The sequence below is a fragment of the Zeus faber genome (genome assembly GCF_960531495.2).
Source record: "Zeus faber genome assembly, chromosome: 22".
Classification (NCBI taxonomy): Eukaryota; Metazoa; Chordata; class Actinopteri; order Zeiformes; family Zeidae; genus Zeus; species Zeus faber.
In genome coordinates this window covers 9,435,675-9,456,260 of record NC_137209.1, presented here as the reverse complement: position 1 = coordinate 9,456,260, position 20,586 = coordinate 9,435,675, and the positions used below count along the sequence as shown (strand labels likewise).

General features: G+C 45.8%; 1 protein-coding gene across 1 annotated transcript in view; it reads right to left on the bottom strand.

Annotated features, from left to right (window-relative positions):
• col25a1 (collagen type XXV alpha 1 chain) overlaps nt 1-17,297 on the bottom strand; it is a 155,767-nt gene extending 138,470 nt beyond the window's left edge. The window contains exons 1-2 of the mRNA XM_080022993.1: nt 16,778-17,297; nt 16,579-16,651 (exon numbers count right to left, since the gene is read on the bottom strand). Of these exons, the coding sequence (XP_079879119.1) occupies nt 16,579-16,651; nt 16,778-17,023 (319 nt within the window). The 5' untranslated portion in view covers nt 17,024-17,297. The remainder of the gene's footprint in view (nt 1-16,578; nt 16,652-16,777) is intronic.
• Nucleotides 17,298-20,586: the final 3,289 nt, after the last annotated feature.

The window sequence follows — 20,586 nt, the reverse complement described above, 5'->3', positions numbered from 1 at the left end:
AACACATGGGCGTCCACAGACCGTCTTATTTAACTGGTAACACAACTGCGAAGCTTTACATATTGGTGTAGTCTGTGCAAGACAAACTGATACAAACACAAATTGTACTGCAGAGCCCATTATTGGTCAAAGCAAACTTCTTACTCTTATTTCTTACCAATAGCCAAAAAGGTTGCTTGCTTTGCATAATGTTTTCGTTACCATGACATTTTGGGGGAAATCATGACAAGTCAGGGCTTTGAAATTATGCCTCAATTTACAGACCTTTCCATTGTTTTTTTCACATGCCGGAGATTGTTTTCCCCGAGTTATGGATCGCCTTGAATGTAGCCCTCTCAATGCCAATGCCAAACCCTCACGGCTACAATTGTCTCAACTATTGACAAAGTGTTCCTTTGAATCAATTTAATCGACCATAAATGTCTATATGCATCAGTTAGTTGTGAATCAGTGTCTGACAAGCCATATCTTAAACACACTGGGAATTTCCATGTTGAATTGTCTTTGCTGTATGTTTAAATGCTTATTGGCATATGCTCATAGGTTTCATTTCATTCTTCGCCAATTCCTAAAATACAATGAATGATAGAAACGACTGCAACTAATGCACACGGTAATTGCAGCTATATGGCAGATACGGCATAAATCTGATCAATAATTGCTCGTAAAAAAATAAAATAAAAAAATACAACCCTGGATGTTGTTTCCCAGGCCATATACTGTAGCTCTCAAATACAAAAAAAAAGAAAAATATCTGAGAAACCCAGCTGGAGGCCTTGTAACTGGTAGCCATTGCCTTGAGGCGCTCTCTGGCTCTGTATTATTTTAAAGTGTCATTTCTTGACTGAACAGAGCCTCTGTTGTTCCCAATGACATGGGTGGTGTGCCACCCTCCCTTAATGAAGCTCGCAGACTTCCTCGCTCCGCGGCGTGCCGGCGCTGGGCCTAGGAAGACGGCGGAGTGTGAGAAGGAAGGAAAGGGGCTATAAAAGGACAGAAAAACAGGGCAGCGCTGCAGAGACAGACGGACGTGTCCCTGGTGAAGTCAGCTTGTTTACCGCAAAGGCCCCGCTAATGCAGCACCTTTAAGCCCGCTGGAAGCGGGGAGTGCTGCTGATTTGCATGGCGCGGCTTGGCGCGGAAAAGGTGTGTGAAAACTGATGTGGTGCAAATCCCAGGGTTCTAATTACATTACCTTAAAATGGACTCACGGCGCGTTCACCAATCCCCGTCTGGCCGTGACTCATCCAGCCCACTCGCAATTGTATGATTTCATAATCGCTTCATAATGGAGTCTGTTTACTTAAAAGATTTGCATGTTGGTATTTTTTTCCATTTACCGTAATCATTTATCCCTTATGGCATAATTCCTTTGGCGAGTATAATATTTACTTTCCCTCTGCCCTCTGAGAGCCATCCGCCAGGCCAACCTCTACCTCATTTACAGAAACTCCTTGGCTGCACGTCTGTGATAGAGTCAAGACATTTTTCTTGTCTGGGCGCCTCGCGAGGGGACAGATTCGGCAGGCAGACAGCGGCAGGATCGCCGACCACATGAGAGGCGACTGATGAAAACCTTGAACCATCTGCACACACTGAATCAAAACGAAAGCTGTCTAAGTGTTTTTCCTTACACTTTCGGGAGACGTGGGGTGAGACGCTACCAGACGGCAGAAGCCACGGTCACGAATGGCATGCCCCGACATCCCTTGGATCGCTCAAGCGCGGCCTCGGCGGAGCGCGGTCTTCGTTACACACAACAGGGGCGGCTTTGACACGGTGTGCAAATGTTGACTTTCTCCAGGATGGTTTCACTTGAGCGCGGGGTTGAAGAGACACAGACCTCCTGCTGCTCCCCGAACCTGCTGTGGCCAACAGCCCTGTTTACACCGAGACCCCCTTGGAAATGTCTCCATGTGGCGAAGGCGAGTCGGAGGTATTCTCAAAGTCACCTCCAGAGAAGTAAGTTTGTGGCTCACAAACGTAAAATGGGGGAGTTTGTCAATATCTGGATACGCAACATAGTTCGAATTACGGGTTGAATTTCGAATTAAGCGGTAAAAGCGAAACATTTATACACCCTTCTTACCTGTAATGGTAAACATTACAAAATTTCCCATAATCATGCCTCGAAGAATCCTGTAATACGATTTCAGACACCCCTAAAGTGGACCACACCATTAGGCTGAGCACCGCTGGAGCAGCTCCGCAGCGGATCAGAGCGACCTTTTTGTCCCCAAACAAAGCAAATAAAAACATGTGTTTTTATTGTCGATTTATTTTTTTTACTAAGTTTTCAAATTGAATGAAACAAAAAAAAAAAACCCACGTGAAACCGTGCGTAACTGGGACACGTTCTCAGTCACTGCCCCTGCCCCCCCCCCCCCCGGAGGAAAACGTTGACGATTGTCATCATATAATTCGCATTCTGCCCGACATTACAACTTGAAGACACGCAGGAACCGCCTGAAAGGTTGATTCGACGGAGAATTTCTCCAGGATAGGAAAACTGCGGCTTTGCTGTTGGGTTTCACCAACTTCAGCTTTGGTCTCTGCTCGTCAGTCCAAATAAAGATGACCGGACCAACTAAATGCAATGGTTGAAGGGGTCGGGGCCAAAGAACGCAAACCCGTAATGCCGCCTTCTCAGACCAATTCAGGCCATCGGTGGTTTCACTGAAACAACAAAAATGGCCACTAAAGCCCACGATATTTCTGATTCTAGATTCCTCATGCAGTTCTGTTTGGTGACATTGCTAAACAAAAAATGTATAATGAACAATCGCGCATCGATGGCTAAATGTGACTAAAAATGTGAGTAAAAGGCTCTCTTTAATACCTTAACCTTCACGACCGCTCGTAATTTGCCGTGGTATGTCATTGTGTTTATTGGAGTGAAGGCCCACGGACAGCGGGGAGAGGCCAAGTGCTTTTGGAGAGCATTCAGGGCTTGGATACTCTGTCACAGTAGATGGAACAGAGTGCCCTTTTCCAGCATCAAAGCCTGTTAGAGGCAGAGGGCGCAGTAAACCCTCACAGGCCTCGCTGTGTTGATGCACCATTTAATGTGGCCTCTGAAGACCTTCATATAATTTATCATTTCAGTTGCAGAGGACCTTTCCAAACTCCTTCACAGAGCGCGCTCACATCAGCGCCCGTTCTCTCTATTTCAAACTTCAAAGCCAAAATAAAATGCAGAGGGGGGATATATATATATATATATATATATATATATATATATATATATATAAATAAATGCCCGCTTGAGGGGGAACACAGCGACTCCACCTGGTCATATCAGCGCTGCGCACGGCGGCTGCTGGATTTGGAGCCGAACGTGGTCTTCCCAAAACCCCCCCTCCCCCGCGAGACCACTCCGTGTTTGCGGTTTTCTGTTTATGTTGGCTACCGGTTTTGTCTGGCCCTGTTGACGAACGCAGTAAATAAGCGTAGACCTCAAAGAATATCTCGACTCAGCGCTCCCCCCGCGCTTCTGAAAGTGGGCCGCGCCTTCGAGGGAGCGCCGCGAAAACAGAAAAAGGCAGCGAGGGGAGGGGAGGTCGGGGGCGTCGGCCGGAGAAACGGTGAAAACGTAGGTGTGATCATAAATGAAAATACAACTGCGGCCTTTTTTCGGGCGGCCGCAGAGGGGAACGCAAACGCCTTTCAGGGGATAACCCGGTCAATTAAAGGGGCATTTTCTCTTTGTCTCCTTCTGTCCCAATTGGACTTTGCCAGAGCAAGCGTCGCATTTGAAGAGTGCAGAGAAGAGGGGAAAAAAATTCTTGGCAGCCGTCGTGCAGACACCATAAGTGGAGTTAAGTGAACAATTACTTGGGTGAAGCGGACATTCTTTAGCACATGGCAATTAAACACAGTTTAGCCCGACACAGGTTTGGAGGACCCTCCTCTGATCCTTCGTATTCATGGAAAGAAGTCCCTTTTTAAAGGTGGTATACGAGCAGAGTTTACGACCATTATTCAAAATGCATCACTTGATGCATCAACACTTCGACAATCGTTAGAATTGTACGCCGATTCTGTTGAATTTCTATGCACCAATTTGTGCCATTTCTGCATCAATCTATGGCGGAAATGTCTTTATTTTAAGTCTTCTTTCACATTTTTATTGGGGGGCGGGGGCGAATGCACATGTTCGAAATAGGGAGGGGGACGTATCCCCTGTGCCGAAATCTACGCCCATGCGTCACACATAATTACCCCCTTGTCCTGGAGCTCATCAAGGCCATAACTTTATATCAGCTCAAAAGACGACATTTAGGGCCATAAAACTCCTTCCTTCCACATTATCAGATTTATAAAACGTGTTATGTCAACACGAAGCACACTTCTCAAATCGACCCCCCTCCTCGCGCCGGCTCTGCGGAGGCGTTGGCGGCGAGCGGTTTCTCCGTTTCTCCCCCTTGTTGACTTTGGCCGCCAGGCGCTAATCTGAGAACAGGCCGGAGGGGGGCGCGCTACCTGGGCAGAGTGTCTCCAGATCACAGGGAGACCACAGAGAGACGTGTTGAGACCCCGCTTTTGCAACCGTAGGCGACTTCAAAATCATCCTGCCCGCTCGCTTTTTCGCCCGCCCCAACTTCGATAACCCGCCACCAAAAGCCTTTTATGGGTCCACTCCGGAATTAATTCTATTAATGACGCGGGATCCAACCTTAGAAGACCACAGACGCTGAGCGATACAAACCGTGATCATCCGGACGCATGTTCCACCTAGAACCATCAAAAACCCTCTGTACGTCTCGAGCCACAGTTTTTCCCCTTTACCTTCAAAAACAAAAACAGGCAATTACTTGAACACACCTAATGCTCCGAGTTTTGACCAAAAGAACGCCCCCGACCTCTGTCGACGCCGTGCCCTGCCTCAGGCGTCACCTCTTGGTGGTAGCTTCATATCCGGAGCACTTAAATTTTCTTTTGCCACCAGTAAAAACACAGGCCGCCGGGGGCCACGACCACATTCGTCATCAAAACCAACACCTCTGGTGGTGATGGAGAGCGTGCAGATGATTTTAAGCCATTTTCCCCAGCGCCGAGATAGAATATCTGTTTATTTACGGCGATAGAAACCCAAACGAATGGGGATAAAGCCGCTGGAAATCTTCGCTCAAAATTGGGTCGTAATTCTTCACCTGCCAATCACATCCAATGGTCCAATGGGGATTGCACGGGCCTAGGCCGAACGACTCACTCTGAATATTGCTGCTGTCAATATGAGCTTATTTCAACATTCTTTTCTTAAAATAACTTTCAGGGGACTTTTCAGCTCGCTCAGCAAACGCAGAGTCCAAACGCAATTTGATCTGTGACTGACAAGATTTAGATTAATGGCTATGAAATTCTTTCGCCCCCACCCCTCCCCCAAAAAAAAAAATAAAAATAAAAAAAATTTAAAGGCCTCAATCCCTCCGGGTCACAACGGGGCCTAATGCGTCTATGCTTCACCTCTTGAGTTTCATTGAGTTATGTTGTGTTATTCCCTCAGTAGAGATGAAATCTAAACCCCTGGTCATATCGGGGGGTTGTGACGTTCGGGGGTAATACAGCTGCTGCTTCGATTCCCTCCAACTAACCTGCAGCTAGAAAAAAATATATACATCCATAAAAATAAAAAATAAAATAAAATCTGTGCTGATAGGAGGAATGGCCGGACAACAGTATATTAAATACACTGTGCTACGGCCCAACTGGGGTTACAGGAAGATTCCCTTTCATTTGCTTGTCATGGGCCAGTGCTAAAGAACAATGGTTTCAGTGGTACTACGGTAGCATCCAAGCCACTGGAGTGTGGGTCAATTAAAAGTTTCTATTTTGCACAACATGCATGCATTATGAATTGTTGGAAAGATTAACACGGAGGAAAAAAAAAAAGTCATGCCTCGGACTTCAACCAGGTTAAATCCAGCTCAAATCCTCAAGCGGAGGAAATCTATGACATTCTCACAAAATTGGCCCTGGTCCTAACGGGGACTGAAAGGGTTCTCGTGTTGAACGGGGGCAACCGGGGCATTGAGAGCACAAGAGCACAAGAGAAAGCAATTTGTTTTCAGGGTCAAGGGCGCGGAGACGGCGCCGCGAACATGCTTTACCGTTTAACAGTGTTTGGGAGGAGATAGTTAGCACCTTCAGCGCCTCAGATCAGTCACGAAGAGACACCCTGCAGAGGAAGTCCGTGAGTTATAACGGTGATAACCTCAACCCGGCGGTTCTCCCCCGGCTCCGACTCCAGGGTCCAGATTGGTCTTCAGTCGCAAACAACGAACCAAACAACATTAAGGTATCGAACCACTCAAATCTATTTCCCCAAAATGAGCGGTGCGGCAATCCACAATATATTTGTGCGCGGTAAAATGAAATGCAGAGGGAACTCGTGACCTCACCGGGAAAATAACCAACTCCAAATAGACCCGCGACCTCACTTTTGGATCGGGACCCACCAGTTGAGAACTGCTGTCCTCACCCATACGCACCCAGCCCAATCCGCTCAGGTTTGAGGCTCTATTTAGTGTTTCGGAGACAGGAACGCCATCATCACCAGACCACACCAGATTTGATTTGGCTCCGACCTTAAACCAATCATCATTTGTCGACGAAAAAAGGTAAAAAAGAAAGTAAACCCGCAATTACGTTACACAATCTCAATGCGGGCACAAAGTAAAGTAAACGAAAGGCTAAATGGCTTGAAAGCCTGCTGCTCAGTGATTTGGAAAGGCAATCATTTCGCCCGATGTTTGTTCTCAAACAGGCACGGCTATTTACTTTTTAATACTCTGAGGCCATTTCACTCACTGAAAACCCAAAGACCCAAATAACCACCAAGATGATCTCACAAGTGCTGTGCCATATGAAGGGACAACTCTGGCGAACGGGTTGAAGAAAAAAAACAATGTTGAAGTTCAGATTTGGTATTTGTACAGAGTATGAATTATGGATCATAATATCTGCTTATTCATTAAAAAATTACATCTGATAATTGAAACAAAAGGTAATGTAAAAAAAAAGTCTTCATCTGACATCCCAATCTGACCATGTTTAAATGTTATTTAAAAAAAAACGTCAAAAACCTTGTTGTTGCCTAATGTTTTATAAAAATAAATCTTGTCTCCACTACTGAACTTTATCGCAAAGTACACCGAATATATTATCCGACTAAATATGTACAATGATGTGAAGTACCTGGGAAGATGATGTTGTGTGAGGTGTGGTGGGGCTCCTCTCCGCTATATATTTGTTGTTTGTTTGTCTTTATTTTGTTTACATTTTTCTTGTCTTTTGTTTATATGCATTTCTCATACCCCATTATGCTTTGTTTTGTTCTATTTGTATGTTTGTCAATAAAACTTTTAACTGGAAAAAATAAAATGAATATGGTGCTCGTTAAAGATAGATTGAACTTTCATCGTCACCATCAGTGGTTGACTGATATGGGTTTTTCTATTGGCTAATGCCGAAATTTAGATAGCAGGGCAGCTGATGGCCGATATATAATGCAGATATCATGTTTTTTAATTTTGCATCCGATAAAATCAACAATTGAATAATAATAACAACAAATGAGACCATTGCCGAACTTAAATTAAGATTTAACGCTAATGATTTTGTTTCTGTTTGCTTAAGTAGATCTGCATTCTGTCGGCAAAAAATAAACTTTGTAAAAAAAAAAAAAAAAATTTATGAAAAAAATAATTAATTATAAAAAATAAATAAACAGTTTATGAGTTTAATTAAGTGTCAAATATTCAGAATTAATATGTATAGATTAGAAAAACCGACTCATCTGCAGACATCTGTTTATCGCCCTCGTGAACACAAGCATCCGCCAATGCCGAATATCCCTAAATGACGAATATGTGCCTGATCGGCCGACCACTTGTCACCATTGATAAAACCAATTGGACCGACTTATCACCCAGTGCTCGTTGAGAGGTCATCTCCGAATATTCAACCCCCATTTATGAACGTAACGGTTTAGGGCTGAGTTTCAGTCCTTCACAGGTTTCTCCTCATTGCCTTTTTGTCAAACAGGACGGTGTCTAGAGACGGTAAAAAAAAAATAAAAAAAAAAAAGGCTTCAGAAAGCCGCCTCTGGGGACCTTGCTCATTAACCTGGATCGCGGCGCAGCCTCCCAGTGACGGAGCGGAGGGTCTGAGAATCACAAAATCAGACGCTCACCGCACTTTAATGGCACGTGGGGTCGGATGGAAGAATTTGAATGACATCCGTCGCCACAGACCTCGGGGGTTGATTTCCTTTTAATGGATATTTGGCGGCTTTGATGGGGCGCTGTGAAATTACTAAAGTTTCTCGCGAACGTCGCTGATTTGTGTTTGTGCATAAATATTCAGTATAGGAGTGCTTAAAACTTAGGCTTTCAATCCCCACTTAGTCACTTTTTAGCGTCAAAAACACTGTCGACTTTTTAATGCATCTGCGAGTCATTTTGGAGGTTATATTGAGCATGAATCAACATCTGAAATATGCATGAGGCATTCAGATTTACTATACCATAATGTTCCAGGCGGCGAGCTTTCACTCATTTTAAACAGAACCCATAGCACCGCATGAATGCACACAAACAAGTCATGAACGTCAGTCGACAAACAACATGAATCCAGATGAGGGAACGAGCCGGCATTTACTGGAAACCACTTTAAAACCAGAGCCGGAATGATGTTTTGTCAGAAGCAATCAGCATCGACTCTAAAGCCGAACGTCTATCCTTAAAACATCCCCGTCTGAGAGGGAGGACGGACCGAGACATCTCTGCTTCCCTGAAAGTCCTTAGTTGTCGTGCCCAGAATTCACACTCGCTCTCTTGAGCACGGCACTTTCGAGTCCACACACACACACACACACACACACACACACACACACACACACACACACACACACACACACACACACACACACACACACACACACACACACACACACACACACACACACACACACACACACACACCATTATCCATCTAAGACTGGAAATTAGACAAACCTATTTTCAGGCTGACATATGGAGCGTCGGCTCAACTTATCAACTCAACTTATTAAAGTTTCAATTTACCCAGCCATCTAGCCCCACTCGGGCCCATATCAAATGGCTTGTCTTATTAAATTAAAGCGCAACGGTTTTGCCTCTGCTCACTACTGGGTTTTCCAGGGCCTTAACTGTGACTTACGCAGCTGTTTCTACGCCGCTCTCCATCAGATACAAGTGCGGCGGGGGCCCCCCCGAAAGCCAGGCCTCAGCTCGGGACTCTGCAGCCATAACGGATTGGAACGCAGCCACATCTACAGGACCCCAAATACCTCGAGGTGCAACCCCATGTCTGTAAGAGCAACGTCTGACGGGATGGATTTTTGAGCAGTATTATAGCAAAATTGTCGCATGGTCAAGGTTTGAAGAAAGACAAGCAATAATTCAATATACAAGTATATACAAGTGTGAGCTCTGCGTACAAGATTAAGCCGTGGGGGTGAAAAAAAGAAAAAAGAAAAATGAGGAGCATCTTAATTATCCATCGGCTAGAAGGTCATACACACAGATCTGGGGCAGGAATTCAACAAAGTCTGAGTTCTTAGAGAGGCTCCATGTAACGTTTTGAGCCGCACGGCCCCGATCTCTGGAAATAAATTGACCGTGAACGGCTTTAATTCACTGCTACGTTACTCAATCCAGGACATGTTATCATTCGTGACAGCCGCGGATCAGCGTTCCATGTGTTTCTCCACATGCCTGCACGCGCAAAAGTGTGCCCCACGAAAACGTGGCCGCGCGGGCTCCCTCTGTTTTGTACCCTGTCAGATACACGCCGTGACTCTTATTTCATGTCACATTTAGCACGGCTTCGCGGAGGAGGAGCCCGAGCCCAAGAACTGAACACGTCTCCTGGTGAGCAGCGAACAAGCTGACAAGGAGCGACCAGATCTAGCCGCGAGGGATTCCTGTTCCTCTGTCCGGCTGCAGGAGCGGGGAAAGGGGGGATGTCAAGACGGTCCCCCTCCCTCCCTCCCTCCCTCCCTCCCTCCCTCCTTCCTTCCTTCCTTCCTTCCCTCCCCAACGGATGATGTCTAATGCCATGCTTCTGCCGGTGATTTGGAAATGGATGACAGACACTGGAAATGTATCCCGGCGTCCCCAACGACGAGGCGCTTGATGCCGACAAAGGGCCCACTGAGCAAACCTCATCCCTTACCTTCACATTTTCGAATAGAATTTATATTTCGTTATTTATTTATTTATTTTTATGTCGCCCGGATCCCCATTGTCTTTGGACGGGTTGAGCGATTGCCTGCTTGCTTTCTAAAATCGAGCTTAAAATAGTTTTAGAATTGAAACGGGAAGGCTCCAAAACGTCGGCCAAGCCACCGTCGTTCAGCAGCCACTATAAATGAACGCGCGCCTAAACGATTACTCGCAAAACTACCATTACGACAGATTTGTCATTTGAAATGAGACAAATAGAAAATAAAAATGAAATGTCTTTTGGACACAAGCCAGGAAGAAAACATTAGCTCAGCTCAGTTCAGACTTAAAATAAATATTTACTGCTATGCATTGGAACATCTGATTCATACTAATCTGCCTAGAGACAAGTGTGCATTCTGTGCATCGTCCATATCTAATTTGAGTGGAGTATTGTTTTCCTCTTTTTTTTTGGAGGATCTCGGGTAATCTGCAGAATATAGAGACAGACAGACACTTATTTCCCATTAACGCATAACCGTGTAGTTTAGATGGGCAGATACAAGATGGCTGGCGAGGAGATCATGGGATGCAAATGCGGTGCAGGCCTGTAAGCAACGCGTCGTAAAGTTGGACCCAGTTAACCCAACGAGTCCTTGTAAAATTCTAAACATTGTGTAATCACTTAAAAATAATAATTATAAGAAAGGGGATCGTGTTCCTTCCAAAGGCCTTAATGGCAAGAATTTCGAGCCAGGTGACTTCCAAATCATATTCGGGGTCTATGAAGTTGATAGCAAAATGTGGAACTCGGAAAATATGACGACACGGATTGACATACAGCGATATGAAGATATACACCGTAGACATAAGACGTCAAAAACACAACAGGCATTTCTGGGGACGGCCGTGAGTGTCGGTGGCATAAGTGCCGTAGCCCTCATAGGTTGCATGTCAGGCACACGTTGGCAAAATTACAGCTTCCTGCCGTGGCACGAAGCGATGGGGGGTTTTTTTGCCCACCAGCCCGTTTTATTTGTAGTGCCTGTTCTTGTTAGACTGACGGAGAGCAGATCTGCAGCATCTGTACGCCCCCACCCACACACCCGTCAGACTGGAAGGCCTGGGGGCTCTAAGCCACAGGCTGTGGGAAGGATGGGGAGGAGGGGGGCGAGAAGAGGGTCCGAAACAGCATGTTAGAAGGGAGCGCCGCAGGGCGAGGGGTGGGAGGCGGAGGCTGAGATTTGCGCGATGCTTCTGCCTGTGTTTTGGAAATGGATGACAGACAATGGAAATGTGTCCCCGCGTCCCCAACGGCGAGGCCACTAAGAAGGGTTTGATGCCGACAAAGGGGCGGGGTCTCAGTCGGAGCGCCGCAGAGAAGAACGGAGCGGGATTGCCGCCTTGCTTCCAAAAATAACCCTTACTTGTCTCCTCACGTTCCATGAGGCTACCTTCGGTACGACCAAAGACGCCAGGAGTGAAAGAAGCAGGAGGAACCGGTGGGATCAAACGGGTCAGATAAGAAAAACACCATCGGTGCAACAACTAAGTGTGGTCCGTCCAAAGAGTTCTGGGAAAGTCTCCCTGGAAAGGGCAAGTTCTGCCACCGTTCATTTCTCAAGATAAAGAGGGGACAAGCGTCAGTCTTCATGGGGAAAACCGGGAAGACCATCTGTTATGGGGGGCGTCCCATTTAAGACAAGCGGTGATTGACGCTCACCGGGTCAGAGATGAGCATGTGGGAGTTGTACAAGGTCACGTCAACCAGAGGGACTTTTGGCGGCGGTGGGACAGCGGGGAGCAGCTGACGGATGTGGCCAGAGAAGTGTGAGCCCTCTTTTGTCGGAGGATCCGCCACCCACCTCTGGCTGAGGGGGGTGGGGGCGCCCCCCGGGGGAAAAGGGCGAGACACGGGATGCGCTGGGTCCGGAAAGAAAGAGGCTCGACCACTGGAGGTCACATGGTGGTGACCGGAGGATGATGCCATGCCACTGGCAAGACAAGTGCTCCTTTGAACGTCTTCAATTCCACGGCTTGGCACGTCGGAGCGACGGCTGGAGTCATTTCGTTTGCCTCAATATTTAAACAAGAAATTATGCATCTATGGGCCAGGAACAAGAGACGACAAAGGGAAACATCGGCATGAACATCTATCAAGGCGGACCAAGCCAACCAAGTGACCCAAGTCTTTCCAAGCCTCTTATTGGACTTGAACGAAACACAGGGAAGCGGACATAAAACCAAGAGAAAACTGCACACAGCTTGAATCCAGGATGCTCCCCTGGAAAAAAAAATTAAAAATAATTATTTTTTAAACTATCGAACGGCCATTGAAGAAATTGATGAAAGCGGGCGACACGCTGTGAAATTCATCAAACAAGAGATGATTGAAGTAGTATTATCTGAAGCCAAGATAAATAAATCCATATTTCAATCACTTTGCCCCACCCTTAAAGAGTCCAAACAGTTTCCCAGTTTCCACAGTTACGCGTTGAATAATTCAGAAACGTCGACAAAAAAAATAAAATAAAAAACATCAACATTTCCTTAAAGTCGGACAAAATACTTGGGTTGGGGTTCGGTGCTCTGGTTTTTGATCCAGCGGCCGTCGTGCTGCGGTGACGGAGAGCCTCGCCTTGATCTCGCAGCACCGACTGACCAGACTTCCAGCCTTCTCTCACTTCATTCCAGACGGATTGACGTTCCAGGGGCGGCTTCCGTCTACAGTTCACGGGCGGATGTCGGACGGAGTGGCTCGTTTCCCCCTCCGCAGGAGCCCGAGGCGCTTCGGTCCTCGGTGCAGCGGGCCATTTTGACATCGCTCGTATAAAAGGGACGTGCCATCACACTTTGGAGTCACCCCCTCGAGGCAAGCACGGTAACAGAGGAAGCCTGCCGCCCTTTTTAACCGTAAAGCCCCTTGCACTTTGTAGCCCCCCTCCGCACCCCCATCATCCCAAAAATAAAATGCTGTGTCAAAAGCTACAGCGCGGATGTTAGGTGCTTTTCCTCAAGCATTGTAGTTCTATCTAAATCTGGGAAATCCGCCACCGCTTAAATTCATTTATTGGCAAAGGCAGTGTCCACGCCGAGGATGCTGAAATACACGGACGATTCACTGATACACTGTCGATATTGTGCGTTATGAGACTAGATATTGTGCGGGATTGAGATTATTGTAATATAGTGACATAGTTAACGGTTTCCTTTTCCCGGCCTTTAAATGCTGCGTCATGGTTAAGAAAGCTGCTCTTGACAATCAGTCAATCAATAAATCACTCCACCTGCTTGTGCACAATATCCACATCAGTAGCAGAATCAGACTTAATTGGCCAAGTATGCTTCCACAAACAAAAAGAAAAAAAAATTAAGACACATTAACAAAACTAAAAATCACTAGTTAGGATCTGAATACACAATAATAGCAATAAACAATATAAGCGTACAAGGGGAAAACAGCATATGCAAGGAGGTAGAATGTGCAAAAGGTAGCGATAGATCAATAAATATTGATTTGTTGAATATACACAGTGGGTGAATGAATGTATGGATTAATGAGTGTTATTCTTATGTGTAAATATCTTATAAAGGCACCAATAGTCATCCCCAAAATGTGATTTGATGTTTGTCGCCATCGTCCCCCGGCCCCAATTCAAAGCGCATTTCTAACACTTGTACTAAGCAGTGGATCAAAAACTCAGCAGTCAAACTGCCGGTGCTTCCGCTTCCTCCGCACACGCACACGCACACACACACACACACACACACACACACACACACACACACACACACACACACACGGTACCCCCCACCGGGCACCCAGACTCTTTCTTCCGCTAACCAACAGCAGCTGGCGGCTCGGCAGTCTGCTTAGCTTTACCTAGCACTCAGTAATTATACGGCCAGTGATAAACCCCCCCCGCCGCCAAAGAAACCCAAAACCCACCGGGGGCTCAGCTCAAAAACCACCAGTCGCTAATTAATGACCCGTTTGCTCTGACCATAACAGGTCAGATTAAGCATTTCTGGGGGAGATCGGCGTTACTGCGAATGTGTCGGGGCAGAGCGGGAGAGGAGGGGGATTAGAAGCCCGCACGGTGAGGAGGAACAAAAGAAAATAGCCAAATTTCGGAGTTTGGAGGTGAAAACGTCCTGCGTTATTGGACAGGTCGGCCCTCACCCCCAACAGGGTTAGAAAATGACCACGGGAAAGTGCTTTGCAACGGCGCCCCCCTCACATACGCTGCGTTTTCCTCATGCGTTCGTTCGTGAAATACGACAAATTGGCACTTCGGGCGACCCGTGAAACCCGAAAGTCCGAAGTGGAACGGAGCCGTTTTAATAACAGGCAAAAAGATATGACGTTAAGATTCTGATGTTGCACGCCGCTGAAGAGGGCGTTGGGCTGCATTGTGCCGTCTACCTTTTCCTTAAACCAGAGAGAGAGCGAGAGAGAGAGGCATGCTGAACATTTGAATTAAGGTTCCATTAAACCACAACAGGTCCTGCCCGGCATTCCGGGGAGCGATGGAGAGGAAAGAAAAAGGGAAGCTGCGAGCCGACACCGGGGCAATTAGTCGGGTTTGAAGGAGCCGCTCGGCCGCGCCGGACTCCGCCGCAGGCCGCGGCGCATCGGACCGAATGTGACCGCACAATAGCAGCGGGATTCTTTAGGGTTCTTTGTCCGAATCCGCATCAGGTCGGAATAAGCGTAACAATGATGTTACAAAGGAGAAATGATTGGTTTGGATTGCTCCCTACAGGACAGTGAGTCAGAAAAGAGAGAGAATCTGCCGTGACTAGAGGCCAAAGTCTTTATCGCCCCATCTGCTCGGCCGTGTTTGATAGTAATACAGAGGAGCCTTTGGGGAAAAAAAAAAAAAAAAAGATAAATGTTTACGCTGAAAAGGCCGATATCTGAGCCAACAGCGATGTCATTGACAGGAGCCAGGGTAAATATGAGCGAACCCATTCAGGCGTTCATAGCGGGTAAAAATACACTTGGCCTACAAAGGGCCGCCGCGGGCCAACATCAACAGAGCACGGTCAACGTCGGACACACACACACACACACTTTATTCTCATGAACAATTACAACGTTAACATACTCGGCGTGCAGGAACCATCGGCATCTTCTGAAACCATCGGACGCGTGCATGCGCCGGGGAGAAAGGATTTTAATGAAATCGGCGGCTGCTGCCTCGCTGCCAGTTTCCAATATCGGAGCCGCTGTCGCCTTGGCTTAGCCTCGCCGCGCTTCATTTCACGCGAAATGTTTTCATTGTTTCATTTTTTGAATTAAACCGAGATGTGACGGGCGAAAATAAATAGATTGCACATGATGGGGCTTTAGCGCGGAAAATGAAAGGCTGGTGGCGCTCAACACATCCAACACATCAGGCTTATTAAACCAGACGTTCCCACTCAGCAGATGAGTCAGGATCAGCGGTGAAAATCCTAAAATCTTACATCGTTTAGGGGCAGGGTTAGCACTTCTCCCCATTCAACCGGCAAAACTCTTTATTACCCAGTTCCGCCGACAATAGGACACAACCGGACGACGCAGGGCAAACTTTATAAATTGGACAACAGTCACCTTCGGCGGTAAATAAACCCCTACGGTGGTCGAGTACTTGGAAGAGGCCCGAGTTTTCACCCCACTGGCCATAAAATCATAGCCATGATATTTTTTGATGCTTTTAGCCATCTTGGCATCAGTGCAGGCTACTCGGAAGAAAAACAAAGTTCCTTAGAATGACAGCCCTTCATTTGAATTTAATACGACAGTAATGGAATTAATATGAAATCACAGGATTCGGATACAGGGCAAAGTCAGAGCCTCACACCCATCAGCTATCAAAGTCTTACATTTTTCAGCAGCATCACCAAGACATTCCAGAAAAAAAAATACATCAAGTCCAAGGTGCACCAACGCAGCATGGAAACAAGGTCTCCACCTGGTGGTAGAACTTGAGAGCTGCACGTTCCAACAGAAGCAGCAGCCAAAGGCTGCACCACCGCCAGTCAAAATACCTCTCAGCAGGTCTATCTATAGCCCAGGCAGTGGAATACCAATCCCTCTGTTTTATGTAGTGACACATCAGCTGTCTGCATCCTTAAATATCAAGACCTTGGAGGGGAGTAGCTGTGAAGTTGGTTATTTTTTATCAAATAATAAATTAAAAGGGGAAAACTGATCAATGCCATTGATTGATTGATTGATTGATTGATGCATACGTGCATGCATTCCTCGCACCAACACGCGCCCCGTCCACTGGAAAAGTGGATTTTAACCCACAAAGCCAAACAGAGGTGTACAGGTGCAGGATGTGCTGAGACAAGGCAATCACAGTCGATTTGCATTTACCTGGGGGACAATTGCATTCAGGTGATTCTGCTTGGCGTGCAATCCGAATCCTGGCAAAATGTTCATAGGAGCGCTGAAATAGAATCATTAAAATAATCAATTACATTTTTGTTATAATGATGATGAAAAAAAATAAATTATTTTTGCAATGCAGGAGATTTGTTATTGGTCAAATGAAGAAACAGGAGGTGACCCTCACCTGGGACAGCAACTGATCGACCCTTTCTCGAACCAGTGAATTCAAATCATCCGCGGAGAACCCGGGGCTTCCGTGCGCACCTTCCAAATCCACCACCCGGTTCCTGACGTCCGTGGCGTTGACGCTCAGAAAGACGCAAAAGGCGAGGGACGCCACGGAGCATAAAGAAGACGCGACATTCAGCGCCGTGGCAGCGCGGCGGTGACACTGTCTCTTCTGGGGCTCCACTTCATTCACTCTCTCCATCTTTTTTTCCACGCACTTAGGCGGCTCTCAGTCTCTGTGTGCAATATCCAGGAGTGGGGTTCCTGCAGACTGGCGCACCGTGCATGGATCTGGACCTGGGTCTGGACCTGGCACCGAGTCACCAAACGCGCACTGTGCGGTGCCGGCGCGCCTTTGACGCAGGCAGCGCTCGCCTCCAAGTGAGTTTGCGGAGCCGGGGGATGCTCTCCAAGAAAAAGCCACGAATCCTGCAAAACTTGTTGCGCACACATACACACACTCTCTCACACACACACCCCTGACTGCGATAATAAAAAAGAAAAGTGGCACAGCCTGTGTTTGGCTGTGGGGGCAGCGCGCGGACTGTGGAGAGCGCACTAGTGCTGCGAGACTCGTGGACGAGCTGGTGGCGGCGAACGAATATGTACAAATGAGTCGGATGTCAGGAGTCGAGAATGCTGCTCACTGAATCACTAAAGTTAAAAATAAAAACCCGACCCCTGCCCCGCCAGAAATATCAGGGAAAATGGGAGAGCTAGATCTCCCCCAGTACAACACTAAAATAGCTTGTTTAGCTGGACTTTTACCATAAGAAAAGATGTTAGTTTATTGATCCGCGTGGGGGGGGAAGTATATTTGCAAAGTGCGAGAAAAATACACACAATTGATTTAAAACAGATTTATTGACTAAATATGGTGACATCCAATGTTAACACCAGTAACGTAATTATTGTATATACTTCACTTATTTTGTTGTTTTTAAGCCCAGTTCCAATAACTCTAGGTTTACATTCTCGCCGTCAGTGGCTTCAGGTCGTGACCTTCAGTGTTGGACCTGAAACTTTTCTTCACAAGAGTTGAAATATGTCAACGCATCCAGGCCAACAACCATAAGAAGGTTCCGACTGTTGTGCATGTCAGATTCAGTGTCAAGCCGGTGTGATCTTCAACTAAAATTAATTAATTCATTATTAGAACAGGATTTCAAATGACTCCTGTGAGGAGTCCACTCGGAGCCAACCGACTTTTCTGACCCGTGTTTATCTGAAGTCCTCGATCACTCACCCGCGCATTATGCCAACCGAATCAAATGAACCACGAGTTGGAAAATCGAACGACTCTTTTTCTACTGGGTGACTGGTCAGGAACCGAATCTCAAAAAAAGAGTCGAGCTTCTCATCACCGGAGCGCTCCTCGCAGCGCAGCACGCCTCCAAGGCAAAGTCATTGGATCAACTTCAAAATGCATGAAACTAATATTTTTAGGGGTTTTCAACTCGCGGAGACGAATTAAGGTGTGCATTTTAAGTTGAGGAAACCAAAAAAACAAACAAACAAACAAACAAACATAAATAAATAAATAGGGAGCATTTTTTCAGTGACTCATGAACATATTATTGACATGCCCCCCCCGGGCCACAAGAACTTCTCACAATGCCAATTATAGGATTATGTCATGTTTTATTCCGTGCCATAATGGCCATAAGAGCGCTCCAACTGGTGCGCAAAAGACGCACCGTGATAGACCCTCTTGTGATAAGGATGCCTTTATAGGTTAAGAGCATGAAGAAAAAAGCAAACAACTGGGTAGCGTTGGTATAGATATAGATACATTTTTTTTAATAACATTATGTGTGTATGAAAAAGTGATTTGTTTTTGTTTTGGCCATGGTACGTAAAATCGCACGACCCGCCCCAGTGCATGGATTCCAATTAGATCTTTGTCAGCATTGGTTGCATCTGTCTAATATATATATATATATATATATATATATATATATATATATATATATACACACACACATACATATATATATGTTTTATAGTAGACCTATATACAATTCTGAAGACCTGCCCTATAAGCGGCCATTTATGGTGGGCCAAAAAATTATTTCTCGGGGGCAGTGTGAACCCACCCTGAAAACCTCTTCAAAATATATTTTGCTTTTGCATCAAATCCAACTATTTGGTTTTGGCGAAAACGCAGGGTCTGGTTTCACTGATTGACTCTTGGCACCACCTTCTGGCCTCTTTCTTTACTATCACAAGGATTAAAAATAAGGATTTCTATGGGTTGTCTTACTATAATTGTCAAAATAAATAAAATAATAAAAAAAATAATACTTCAATTGATCGCAAAGAACTTCGGCAAATTTCCTCAGCTTACTTTTCTTAATTTCTGTTATATATCTTTGATTGTTGTAGTTATTTAAAGTTGTATATTTTATTTCTATTTGAGTCACTAACATCTTGATGAGTGACTCACTCATATCTTTACGTTACACTCAATATATGCCTTTTATCTTTTTTAAATACACCTTTGAGGTAGGTTTGACACTGGGAAACAAAGAAAGGAAGCATTAGCAGCTCTTCCTTGTCTACAGTTCACCCAGTTCAAGACACCAAAAGCGTTGTGAGTGGCTCCGCTTACTCCCAATAACCTTGTTGTTGTACTTGCCGTAGTTAGTGAAATATCCCTAACGTGGGATGACATCTGAAAGTCTGCATCGCATAAAGCTCACCCTCCCAGAGACCCCTGGTATTTTACTGCCAGCCTTCTTTCAGGGCTTCCTGCAGCTGAATTTGTCTCTGGGGAAATTTATCTTGACGGAAAGTAACTCTGACGACGAGTCTGGGGTGGGGTGGGGTGGGGGGCGGGGGGGCTGCGGTACATGAGAACAAGCCATAAATCGAGTGTTTAAGCATCATCATCCTCTAGCTCCAGTTTGTTTCTCCTTTCCCCCCCTTTCTTCCCCCCGTGAACCCCCAGGCTTTGCCAACTCGGAGGACAGAGACCGAATTTGCAACAAACAAACTGAGAGTTTAACTGAAAACTCAACATAGAGACCCAAGGGCTAAAAGTCATTTATTGCTATTTACTTGTTAAGGTGTCATATGCAAGACATTTCCATTAAAGGATGGGTTTCGCTATTTTTCCAACACGGGCCAACCCTTTTTCAAATGTCTGTTGTCATCATTTATAACTGTTCGTAACGCGTCAACGTTTAAGTATTGAGAAACTTACCACTCTGCTGCCTCTTCTCACTGTGCTTCAATTCGGTCCAATGTGGGCCAACGCGCAAGCCTGAAATAAACGTGTATACTTGCAGAGGGTGATTATAAATGTGTAAAAGTGTCCTGCCAATCTTTCAAAATCGAAATCCTGACAAGGATATATTAGCTAAGCATAAGCATCTTAAGGATGCCTTGTATGGCAAGCACTCTCACAACTTTCATTTTATGCTTAAATTTCATTGCACGATTATTTATCCTATAAAATACAGTATATGCAGATATATACATGTGTACAGCAATAGTTGATTTGGGAGATCCGAGGTGATAGACCATTGAGGTGGTCTATGCCGCCACCTCTTCAGCGTTTCTCAAGTTTGTCAATGGCCAATTATCAGAGTGGGTTTTGGTATTGTATTTATTATTTGGAACTGACCCCATTTTGCCAAAGGTTAGACACTATGGTTGCTTCCCAAAACCCTCAGGGAAAAAGAAGAGTCTTAAACCGACCAAACCATAGCAGCAGGATGCCTCGACATACCAGGAACGTTTTTATTTCATTTTACATTTTAC